The sequence below is a fragment of the Erythranthe guttata genome, chromosome 4 (assembly GCF_056151865.1).
Source record: "Erythranthe guttata isolate IM_541 chromosome 4, IM_541, whole genome shotgun sequence".
NCBI lineage: Eukaryota > Viridiplantae > Streptophyta > Magnoliopsida > Lamiales > Phrymaceae > Erythranthe > Erythranthe guttata.
Window position 1 is genome coordinate 19,021,150 of NC_142536.1, and position 12,753 is coordinate 19,033,902.

The following is a 12,753-nucleotide window of genomic DNA, read 5'->3' on the forward strand; positions in this document are numbered from 1 at the left end:
AGATTATAATATATTTCTACTGCAAAAATGAAAAGCTAATTTAATTTGTCCATAAAAAACATAAATACTCATATTTATGGGTAAAATTCATTTTAGTCCCTGAGCTTTGCAATCAAAATCAAATTCATCCCTGTGGTTTTAATTGGGTTCAATGTCATCCTTGGAAAACAATTTTACCGCCAAAATTCATCCCCTCCTCCCAAAATACCTACATTACCCTTTTAAAACTTGGGGGACTTAAATGAAATTCAGCCCCAAGTGTCCCTTTTTTTTCTCTACAAAACATATCGAACTAAAATTATATTTAATAATATTTTCAAGAACTTATGCGAAGAAAAACATTCCAACAAAAATTATGTATAATTGGATGTTACGAAATTATCTATATGTTTTTTTTTCATGTCAAATTTGTTGCCAAATTTTTTTGATGGAAATTGACAATTATTTTTTGGTTTTGTTTTTGCCGACACTGAAAATTATTACATTGAGAGAGGAGTTTCGTCGTGTAAAGTTGTATTTTGCTTTAATTTTATTTTTCTCATATCGAAAAAAAATCTGTATATCAAAGATGTAGGAGCATCTTTTAATATTTGATGATTTTTTTTAATTTTCAACGATGGTCAAAAAACAATTTTCAAGTCAAAATTTAATGGTACCAATATATTATACAGTAAAAACTGATTTTATTTAATTCTGGAAAAATTCTTTAGTAGAATAATATTTAAATAATAGATTTTAATTAGTATTTTAAATAATAGATTTTTAAAGATTTGGAAAAAATACTTTGCAACAAGAATTTGAAAAATAAAATAATATTTGTGTGTATTTTTTATATTGTTTGGATCAATGAGTGAAAATAAGTTTTAAGATCTTGAAAATATTATTAAATATAATTTAAAGGGTAAATTCCATTTTCCCCCCTTGTACTTTAGTTCGGTATCACTTTACCTTCTTCTACTCTCGATTGCATCGATTTACCTCATTGCTGTTAGTTGTTAGACATTTGACTTTAACATCATTTGATATGAGCTCTGATATTTACAAAAACGCTACCATCACAGTTTAAATAATTATTAAAAACAATAAATAAATTAATAAATAAATTCAGGACAACGAGAAAATATAGTCCACCACGCTAGCCGCAATTTATTTTTTATTTATTTTTAATTTTTTTAATAATATTTTAAACTAGGAAGGGTGATTTTTTTTTGTAATTTTCAAACTTAGATCAAACGGTGTTAAGGTAAAACGTCCGAAAACTAACGGCGAGGGCCACATTTATATATATTTTTCAAGTACAAGGGGCAAATCGATGTAATCGAGAGTAGAATGGGGTAAAGTGATATCGAACCAAAGTATAAGGGAGGAAAGTTGAATATCCTAAATTTAATTCGAGGTATTCAGTAAAAAACTAAAAATGGGAATTATGGCTGAATTTCATTTCAGTCCCCCAGGTTTTGTAAGGGGTAATGTGGGCATTTTGTGAAAAATGATTGATTTTGGCGGTGAAATTATGTTTCAGGGATGACATTAAACAAATTGAAAAACTGAGGGATGAAGTTGATTTTGACTTCAAAGCTCAGGGACTAAAATGAATTTTACCCTCATATTTATTTATTTTTACTAGTTACACAGTGGATCAGATAATAGTACAAGCATTTGGATTCTCATCACTAAACATTTGAGGGCCGTGGTACGGCCCAAATGCGTACATATTATAATGGAACTGGTCAATAACACCCGGTTCGTATGTATACGGGTACGGGTACCCGACTTGAAACTGAATCTTATTCCCTTCCACCTTCTCCCCGCCGGCACCCATCTCGCCACCATTTCCACCGCCATCTCCGCCGCCGCTCTTCACCTTGTCTCCTCCGCCTCCACTCTCCCCCTTGCTACTCCCGCTCTTCACCTTATCCCCGCCGCCGCCACTGTCCGCCTTGTTATTGCCGCTCTTTACCTTATCGCCGCCGCCAGCCTTCCCCTTATCACCGCCGGTATTCTCCTTCTTCTCAGCCTCCTTCTTCTGCGGCGGCGGCGTAACTTCCACCTCCCTCTTGAGATGCTTCTTCAGCACTTGGGCTAATCCCTTCATGTCAATGGCGCCGGTAACCGTCACCATCCCCTTCTGCCGGTCAACCTTCACATCCTGGTACCCTGCAAAAACGACGCCGTTAAACAACCACACGTGTAAACGTCTGCCGCCGTTAAGATATATATGAAAAAAAAAAAAAAAAAAAAAAAAAACCCACCACCTTTTGTTTTGGTGACCAGTTTACAGATCTTCTGTATGCAACCCTCGCAGTGTAAATGCACCTTCAGCACCGCCGTCGAAACAGGAATCTGCAACACAAAAAAATAACGTCAACTTTAATTTAATTAATTCAAAATTATGCTAATTAATTACCTCTTTTTGCTTGGACTTTTTCTCGTCGGAATTTTTATTTTTCGAGTTTTTGTCGTCTTCTTTGCACTTGTCTTGTTTTGCATTGTCGGCGGCGCTGCCGCTATTTTCTTTACATTTATTACTACCTTCATTTTTATTGTCGTCTTTTTTGTTTTGCGTCGGCGAAACGAGTTCGATTTTTTTGTGTGTTTTCTCCTCCACCCTTTCCCGGAGCTTCGCCGGATCCACCTTCCCCACCACCGTGATCCGCTGCCCGTCGCCGATATTAGCATCATCCACACCATCGAACGAGCGAATGCACTTCAACACTTTGTGAACGCATCCTTCACAATGCAAGTCAGCCTTCAACACCACGGTGTTGACATTGTTCTTGCCGCCGCCACTGCCGCCATTCTCCGGCGGCTGACCACCGGTTTTCTTCTTGTTGGTCTTCTCAACCATTTATTAAATTTAAAAAAAAAATGTAGGAAACTGCTACTCAGTGTTGAAAAAACTGTACTTTATATATAGTTAGAGGAGAGAGAAACAGAGAAAAAAAAGGGTGGTTAATTAATGGGTAATGGTTTGTTAAGAGGAGTCATAGTGGAACTGTAAATTTAGGAACGTGTCTTAATAATGATGTGTTGTAAGTAACCTGCACATGTGTATTTGCAGGGGAAGTTGCTTTTTATTTGTTTGACTGGGACCCACCACCCACCACCCACCACCCAACACCCACCTAAATATAATAATAAAAAAATAAAAAAATAAGGGGTTAAATATGACATTTATCTCCCTTGAACTAACCATCCGTTATGTGCTCCATCCATTATATGTGATGTGGCAATCCAATATATATGACATGTCAATAAATTTATCAAAAAAAAAAAAAAAGACATGTCAATAAATCTGCCAATTTAACGTCTCCTTTGACCATATGGTTCTTTTTGGACGAAATTACCCTTGTTGTGTGTATATAAATTGTCAATAAATTTTAGAATTTTTTGCATCCATTTTTTTCTAAATATTTTTTATTTATATTTGTCCTACTTCTTTATCTACTAACTCAGTACATTTAGTAAAAAAAAATTTAAGAACATCTATTTGTTCTTTAATAACAGAGTTAAAATTAAATTGGAGTGGAAATTTAAAAAAAAAAAAAAAAAAAGTGTACCACATGCAGTAAAAAAATAATAGGGTTAGTGGGGTTGTACTACTTTTCAGTTTTAACTCCCATTATGATGATTTAATTTTTCTAATGTCACGTAGAACTTATTTTCTTAGAATAAACTGAGGGTAGTTAGGGGATTTTAACTGAAGAATAATTATATTCTTAATATCTATTTAAATGCATGGGACTCGAAATATTGATGGACAATAAATTAATAAATATTAATAATTGTACGAATTATTTCGAAGCAAATACCATTTTCAATCTTTATATTGATCCAATTGATCCATACAATTGTATGATGTTCGAATTTTTTATCTTGGAAGGTCGTGCATCGCACGGGTGAAAAAACTAATTATTGTACATACGATTCTATCCAAAATTAAAAATTGAAAGAAATAAGTTCAAATTAGAGTGATGTGCACTACACGTGCTAATTTCTAATAAGTTGAGTTACAAAATTTTAGGTTAGTATCGAGATAACCTCTTTTTCAACGATAAAAATTGCACCAAATTATAGGTGAATTAATGAAACTATTTATGTGCGCACGGCAGGTACCATATATGTATATATCTAAATTCCAAATTTTAGAAGTTATGTGCTAATTTCTAGTGAAATTGAAAAAAAAATATATGATTCAAATATTTATTTGTTCTCTTTCTAAATAAATGCTATCAAATGTTTAATTTTTTGACATCATTTATTCTATGCGTGATTTACTAATTAGTTAATTTTGAAAGCATGATAAAGCATTAATTAATCCAAAGACAAGCTGTGAATTTATGCTTTGGAAACTTCAATTTGTTAAGTAATCTTTAGCAACATAAACCAATAAAGAATCACCAAATAATGCCTATAAAATAAGGTTTTCAAATTTCAATTGTTACGTTCTAGCGCATTCTTTAGTTTTTTCTTCGAATTTTGAATCGGCGGAAGGCGTCATCCTTTCACCCTCTTTGGCATCGATTGCCCAATAAATCATTTCGTCCCTCTAAAAAAATTTCAATTGTTCAAACAATTTCATCGACAGAAAAATCAATAGAAAAAATACAGAAATCACGAAAATTATACATTGATCGATAAAAATGTTCGAACAAGTACATATAGTCATACGTTCGAATTGCAAAATCGCGTGCGATGAATGTCGATAACTTTTGTTCAACCACATCAAAAAAAAATCACAAGGTAATTTTATTAAAATTTCAACCCTAAAATCAAAAATTTCTTAATTTTTGACCTAGAATATAAATTATAATTCACACTCTCGTTGCGTTGAAGTGCTTCTGAGTAATAATCAGAACACGAAGAACTAATAATATCCAAAAAAGTGTGTCATCACCAAATACGCAACAATAGTCATTTCTCTTCGATAAGCGAAAATTTTCCAATTAAAATTTCAAATGTAATATAATATTTCTCAAAAATATGCCCTCTAACTTTTTATTTATTTTTAAATTTTTGGGAAATTTTCAATTTTAATAATGTTTCATATATTGAATTTAACCTATGAACATCAGTGCGTGTATCGGCTTGAGTACATTAGACCGGCACGTGCGGAGGGTGATTTGCCTTTACCCTGCGTTTTTTCTTTTTTCTTTTTCTTTTTCTCATTAAATAAGTGAAATTAAATTTATATGCTTATTGTCTACGCAGGAATTCAATTTCTTTCCTTAGGTGACCGAAGCAATATTCAAATTATTGGGAAAATTGCAATAAATGAATTGGCTACAAAATTGGAGAAGATGGGTGCGACAATAAAATTAAAAGTTATAACAATTGAGAGTGCTGACATTGGAAGCAATTCCTGTTTGTATCCACTTCGTTTGATGTACAAGAAATAAGTTTTTTGTCGCAAGAATCATTGTTTTTAATTTTACTAGAAATTAGCACGTAATTTGCACATAACTTTTAAATGTTTGAATTTAAAAAATATATATATAGTAGGTGCTGCCGTACACATAAGCAATTTCATTAATTCACCTTTAATTTGGTGAGACTTTTATGTTAAAAAAAGTGATTAAAAAAGAGGTTCTCTCTACACTAACATAAAATTTTGTAACTCAATTTATTAGAAATTAGCACATGTTGTGCAAGTTACTCTAATTTGAATTGGTTTATTTATACAATCGTCTCAATCAATTAAATACTAGCATTATGCAATCGTTTGGATCAATTAGATCAAGATAACTTCAAGTAAATTAATGTTTTAATTACGAAATTAACTTTAAGACTATACTTATATATATCACATTGGGGATTCCCATTATATTGCTTAGTCATTTATATATTTTGACGAATTTTTTGAACTACCGTAATAATTTGAAGTTTATTCCGTGGGCTGATCCAATTATTTAATTTTGTGAGAGTTTATGTAATTGTTTTGATATTTTCTAATATATATTTGGACTTGCTTTGGATAATTCTGCCCATTCTTGAAATTAAAATTAGTATTGAACCCCAATTTGAGTTTATTCCGTGGGCTGACCCAATTATTCCCTTTTTTCATGATTTGTGATTTTGAGCAAGTGAATAAATGAAATTAATCTCCACATAATTTAATTAATATTACTTCAATGTTAATTATTAGAAATCATAAAAGTTCCAACACTAATTTTAAAAAAAGAAATTAAAAATAACCTTTTGCATCTGCAAGGTGAGCCAACACAGATTGCATGCAGCTCTCGCACGTTTTTCCGATGTCGAACACCAGAGTGAGGGTTGGATTAGGTCCTCCATAGTTACTTCCCGATATCTTTTCTCGATTTTCCTCTCTTTTATTTTTAATTTTTAATTTTTTGGTACTGAATATTAATTTTTGTTTCTTTTGAAACTGAAATATTAAGTCCTATTTATAGATGTAATTAACTTACACATATACTAATTAAGAGAAAAAAGAATTTGTACGTTTCTTCATTCCCAAATATTACTGCATGCCACGTGTAGTTGGATTCTTCTAAACAAATGGGCTCCATGTGTTTTATTTCCTTCATAATTAAGCCGAATAAATTTGACCCCATAATTTAATTAACGAAGAAAGCAACTCAGCTTATTAGAAATTAGCACGTGTTGAGCACAGATTATGAATGCTGTTCTGGGAATAAATATCGATTGCAATGAATGTAAGAATAAAATGGAGAACATCATCTCATCTACTCCTGCTAATTAATATAATTTTTCGTAATCTTAACAATATTTTTATTATTATTATTATTATAATAATAATAGAAAATTCATTAGATATAGACAGTAATCTTCTTAATACTAATTATAAATAATTAATTTGATCAATACATCATTGTCAATAATTGAGCTTAATCAATTCAAATGTTTGAATAAAGTTTACGAGTTGAAAGAACTTGAGTTTGATTGATTCAAATCTTACGATTAATAATTTTATTTTTATGATTTTTATAAATTATATATTATTATTTTATATGATAAAAATTTAACAAAAGATATTATATGTTCGTTATAGATAGTTAATTCGTTTGATGTACAAGAAACAATTTTTTTGTCGCAAGAATCACTTTTTTTTAATTTCACTAGAAATTAGCACGTAAAATGCACATAACTTCTAAATTTTGGGAATTTTCAATTATAAAAAGAAAATATAGTATGTTATGTGTACCTAAACAATTTCATTAATTCACTATTAATTTGGTGAGACTTTTACTCTAAAAAAAGGTTTTCTCTACTATAACTAAAGTTTTGTACCTCAACTTATCAGAAATTAGCACGTGTTGTGCCGTGCATGTCAATCTAATTTGAACTTGTTTTTTTCTTTTTTTTTTTTTTTTTTTTCGATAAAGTCGCATTATTGTACGACACGCAAATTAGTTATAAAATCCTAGGTTGGCCATTGGTTCTGAGTAGGAGTGGTAAACGAGCCGAGTCGGCTCGCGAACTCGATGAGCCGGCTCGACAAAGGCTCGAACTCGAGCCCAAATCTAGTTGTTCGACAGCTCGCGAGCTGCCTTCTTCTTCTTTTTTTTTTTTTTTTAAATTATATATATATATATATATATTATTCTTATTATTATTATTATTATTATTATTATTATTATTATTATTATTATTATTATTATTATTATTAACTAAATAGTAAATAGTCTATAATAATAAATATTTGTAGTATTTAAATAGAAACAAAGCTATACTACTTAAATAATTCATAATAATATAAAATATTATAATATAATAGAAAAATTAAAATATATATATAACTAGAGTTCATTATATTTTTTTTTTTATTTTCCTATAAATAATTTTTAATAAAAAATTAAATGATTTTAATAAAAAAATTAAATAATAAAAAAAATTAAAAAAATTAAAAATTAAGTGAGTCGAGCTCGAGCTCGAGCTCGGGCTCGGGCTGGCCAAAAGAGCCGAGCTCGGCTCGTTCCCACCCCTAGTTCTGAGTCACATTACACAAAGTATACTGGATGGGTGCCATCTATAAACCGAGCTACCAAGGATCTGACGGTTAATCGACAAGTTCCATTTACCAAAATTCTTCATAACGTCCGATTCTCCTAGGTAATTAGTTCAATAATATATATATTTTTTCTAATTTATTTTCACATGATCTTTCTTTATATATACTGATTACTATTAGTATATAATTGCAGGTGCACCGTCAGTTTCATTTCTTACTAGCAACGGCGTAAGAATGACGGGGACGATAAATTTCAACGGTCTCGTCAAAACATTGCAAAAGATCACCATCGAAGACGAGGATAGTTTTAAGAGGGTATTTGTGTCATTTGACATGCAAAATCGAAGAAATACTCGCACAAACTTGGACAACCGCATACAAAGATTATACCCCTAATACCAACATTTTATTCATCAAGGATTTATCAAAATAGAGAAGCAACAGCTTTATTAGAACAACATGGCTGCAATACAACAGTAGCACTACAGACACACCAACTTCCCTCAGTACTTACACGACACGAGTATAAAAACTAGAATACGAATACGACGATGTTAACTATATTTTCGATCGGACCTTTTCAATGAGTTCTCTTCTCAGTATCTTTCCCGCTGCTGATTTCGGGACACTGGTTATGAACGTAACTCTCCTTAATCTCTTAAATGGCGCCACCTGAATTAAAAGAAAAAAATTGGTGTACGATTAATCTAACTGCATCAACAAATACTTTTATCGGGTACATTTTTATTAGAATATACTTATAATCAGTGTCGATAATAATAAATACCTGTTCTGCAATAAACTTCTTGATATCTTCTTCAGACAGTGAGCTATTAGGGGCTCGGACAACATAAGCAGCAGGAACTTCACCAGCTTCAGCATCCGGAAACCTAAATAACAATATATATTTAGTAAAAATAAAAGATATATTCACTATTTCGAAAGTCTCGTTGAAGAAGCTTCTAGAAGAAAAAAATCGGGTGCAGTTGACTTACGGTATGACAACGGCATCTGATATCTCAGGGTGAGACACGAGCAGCCCTTCGAGCTCCGCTGGAGCAACCTATGTAATTATTAAAAAAAATATATATTTGTCAATAATCACCAGAAAGTAATTAGTTTTTAAGTAATGATTTAAACTGAGATCAACACATTATTTTTCGAGAGTAATGAATTATTAAGTACCTGATAGCCTTTGTACTTGATGAGCTCTTTAATCCGGTCAACGACAAATAGTTGACCGTCTTCATCAAAGTACCCAAGATCTCCAGTATGCACCCATCTCTGTTTATCGATCGTAAGCTTCGTCGCTACGGGATTGTTGAAATAACCTGAACACAAACATTCAAAAAAATAATAATTATAAAATGCAGATTTAATATAAGAACATATACATATAGTATTATATATAAATATTACCTTGCATCATATTGGGACCTCGAACCCAAATTTCGCCCAACTGGCCAGGTGGCAGAGGCGTTGACTTGTCAACGCTAACAATTTGACACTCGACACCTGGAACAAGCATTCCAGCAGAGCCCGAATGCCTTGGCCCAGAATACGGATTCTCGATAGACACAATTCCGCATGTTTCGGTCATTCCATAACCCTGAAATCCGACACAAATTTCTGAAGATCGTAACTCATAACGAAATAAAAGTTTGAGTAGTTGCAATAATAAAACCGCATATTAGATGCTTGCAAATATATCACCAGTACAAGATGGTTATTTTATCAGAAACTTGATCGATCTTTCAAGTACTGCCAAAATCGAGATTCGTCGTCATACACGCTTAAGATACATGAATTAGACTCAGAAAAAAAAATGGATTTACGTCATAATTTCAAGTCTCGATTTAAAAAATAAAGGCTCACACACAATAAACATGAAGTCAAATATCCGCATTGTATTCAGCCACACGAACGTAATTAATAGCATTGCATAAGGCACCAAACAGTATAAGTGGAAATTTACTCACATCTTAAATGTTGTGTACATTTAAACATTTATGCTATTACACTTAATAATTTAAAATTTAAATGACCATAAACAAATTACAGCAGAACCTCGATAAATTAATAGCCTCGCTTAAATAATAGTTTCTTCTGATCCCGACTCGGTAAAAACCTACTAAATTATTAGTTCGATAATTTAATATTTCGCTAAATTAATAGAATTTTGCTAGTGACCGACTATATTAATTTAAAGAGGTTTAACTGTATTACCTGACAAACAACGGCCTGAGGGAAGTTATTCGCACATTCTTGCATCAATTCCCTACCGAGGGGGGCTGCCCCCGACGCGATCTGCTTCAACGAAGACAAACTGTACTTCTTCACGACGCTATTTTTGGCCAATCCGAGTATAATCGGAGGTACAACCCACATATGCGTGATCCCGTATTTATCCACAGCCTTCAATATCATCTCCAAATCGAATTTCGACATCGAGACAACCGCGCTGCCGCGCTGGAGCTGCGCGTACATGATCACAGCCAGTCCGAACACATGGAACATCGGCAGGACACACAGAAACACGCCGTTCGTCTCGGAAACGGATTCCTGATCTGTGGTGATCATCAGAGACGAAGCGATGAAATTCCGGTGCGTGAGTATCACGCCCTTGCTTATGCCCGTGGTGCCCGACGAGTACAGCAACGCCGCGGTGTCGTCTTGTTTGACGGCTCCGTCTAAATTCACGGATCCATCGTTGTCAACCAGCTCGGAAAATGAAGTGATTGATGGGATTTTACCGATTGGTGAAACTGAATCCAATTTTTTGTCGGTGTTTAGAATTATAACGGGCAGACCGAAATCCTTAACTTTTGGGAGTAAATCTTCGACGGTGATTATGAGCTTGGATTTGGAATCGTGAACCTGTTTGGATAACTCCGACACGGTGTAGAGAGGGTTTACGGTGGTGGCGATGGCTCCCACGGCGACGATCCCGAGGAAACAGAGTGGGAACTGGATTGAGTTTGGGGAGAAGATGAGTACGACGTCGTTTTTCTTGACGCCCAATTGGAGTAATCCTTGGGCGACTTTGTTAACCATGGATTTGAACTGGGCAAAATTTAAGGTTTCTCCGGTGTGCGAATCGACGAGGGCTCGTTTGTCGGAGAAGGATGAAATGTTTCGGAAGAGGAAGGAAACCATGGAGATGTTTGGATCTTTGGGTGGAAAAAACGGCGGACGGAGTGATCTGTATACGCCGTCGCGGCCATAGCCGGATTTCTCCATTTTTCTGGGTTTTGTGTTATCCGGTGGGATTGATTAATTTATCCGGCTTTTGTGGAAGATTATTAGTGGTGCAGTAGTGGATTGATTCAAGTATGGAGGTGATTATAAAATGCAGGATTGTGCACAACTGGATAGAACAAGGAGAGGTCAGAGGAGTAATTAATTGATCTCAACAAGATCTGGCATTTATGACTATTTTGTGTTGACTTTTATTCATTTTTATTATTTTTATTAATTATTAGTATTATTTTTCATTTTTATGGTTTTATTATAATATATCCATTGGTTCTAAAATAATTGTGTTTTAGGTTGTTACGTACATACTAAAAAAAATTAATAAATATGTGTGGATTTTAGGAAAATACATATAATATGACTAAAATACTCATGTAATTAATTATATCTCAACTAATCTATATATAATATAAAAAGAGGATCTATGCCCTCAATGATTGACATGTGGCAAATGATGATGTCATTTATCAAAATTGCTTAGTTGGAGTTCAATTGATGAGGTGGATTCTTCAATTGGTGAGTTGTCAATTTTATTTTAGTATATATTTAAGTTATTTCCTATTTAACATTTATACACTCATTTAAACAATTACCACATGTATATATATTATTTTCAAAGTTAATCTTTTATAAATTCGAAATAAAAAAAATATTATTTATATTTTCAGTATTTCAAAATACATTTATTGAAAAAATTCATAATACTCATTTTTTTTACGAATATTCAAATAATTTTCAAAAAAAAGAATTCTTTTTTAATATTAAAATATTAAAATAAAGGAATACAATTGTTTTTTTTTTTTTTTGAATTTTCAATATTTTGGAATATTCGAATATCCATTGAATAAAAAAAATTGGGATATCTGTATAAGATGAATATATATATATATATATATATTAATTTAGTATTTTTTAAATAATCATAATCAAATGAAATATAATAAAATATATATTTTATTAATATATTCAAATATCATTATAAATGAAATTCATATATATATATATATATATATATATATATATATGTATCTAATTTTAATGAATATATTAATTAATAATTCAAATTAATATATTAATAGATTAATTTATCAATTTACATGGAAATAATTATATATAAACTATATCGTTGATTGATATAGATTATATCAATCATATTAATTTGGATTTATTTTATTTCCTTTTACAAATATAGTATATTTATGAACTTGGATGTTTAAAATTTTAAATTTAATTAATTTGTTGTTTAATATATTATGAAATTTATATTTTTATTACTATAATACGAAAAAAGAAAAAAAGAAAAAAAAATAGTGTGTATATTTCATATATTTTGATTTTTATTAAAATTTGGATATGCATGTATTATCTAAATCATTTATATATACATATCTATATATACATATATATCTTCAATGTCATATCTATTATATATTGATAACTTATGGAAATAATATCACCATAATTAATTTTAATTTATGTAAAGTTTGACTTTCAATTATTATTTT

At 31.5% G+C, this 12,753-nt stretch overlaps 2 protein-coding genes across 2 annotated transcripts; both read right to left on the reverse strand.

Annotated features, from left to right (window-relative positions):
• Window positions 1-39: 39 nt before the first annotated feature.
• LOC105949053 (heavy metal-associated isoprenylated plant protein 3) lies at window positions 40-2,956 on the reverse strand. The gene is made up of 4 exons (XM_088817241.1): window positions 2,408-2,956; window positions 2,256-2,343; window positions 1,603-2,157; window positions 40-67 (listed from the first exon to the last, which is right to left on the reverse strand). Exons 1-3 carry the CDS (start codon window positions 2,846-2,848, stop codon window positions 1,640-1,642), a joined length of 1,047 nt encoding a protein of 348 aa, XP_088673367.1. The 5' UTR covers window positions 2,849-2,956; the 3' UTR covers window positions 40-67; window positions 1,603-1,639.
• Window positions 2,957-8,377: 5,421 nt separating this feature from the next.
• LOC105949110 (AMP-dependent synthetase and ligase family protein) lies at window positions 8,378-11,494 on the reverse strand. Its single transcript, XM_012972384.2, has 6 exons — window positions 10,220-11,494; window positions 9,413-9,602; window positions 9,179-9,324; window positions 8,989-9,056; window positions 8,781-8,883; window positions 8,378-8,665 (listed from the first exon to the last, which is right to left on the reverse strand). Exons 1-6 carry the CDS (start codon window positions 11,231-11,233, stop codon window positions 8,552-8,554), a joined length of 1,635 nt encoding a protein of 544 aa, XP_012827838.2. The 5' UTR covers window positions 11,234-11,494; the 3' UTR covers window positions 8,378-8,551.
• Window positions 11,495-12,753: the final 1,259 nt, after the last annotated feature.

Bases quoted from the DNA above. Each gene is read 5' to 3' on its own strand.
- LOC105949110 (XM_012972384.2), bottom strand. From the start codon at position 11,233: ATGGAGAAATCCGGCTATGGCCGCGACGGCGTATACAGATCACTCCGT. The intron at 9,325-9,412 runs GTAATATTTATA...GTTTGTGTTCAG, and splicing joins AGGTCCCAATATGATGCAAG to GTTATTTCAACAATCCCGTA. The intron at 9,057-9,178 runs GTACTTAATAAT...ATAATTACATAG, and splicing joins TCAAGTACAAAGGCTATCAG to GTTGCTCCAGCGGAGCTCGA.
- LOC105949053 (XM_088817241.1), bottom strand. From the start codon at position 2,848: ATGGTTGAGAAGACCAACAAGAAGAAAACCGGTGGTCAGCCGCCGGAG. The intron at 2,344-2,407 runs GTAATTAATTAG...TTTGTGTTGCAG, and splicing joins AAAAGTCCAAGCAAAAAGAG to ATTCCTGTTTCGACGGCGGT. The intron at 2,158-2,255 runs GTGGTGGGTTTT...TCGTTTTTGCAG, and splicing joins ACTGGTCACCAAAACAAAAG to GGTACCAGGATGTGAAGGTT.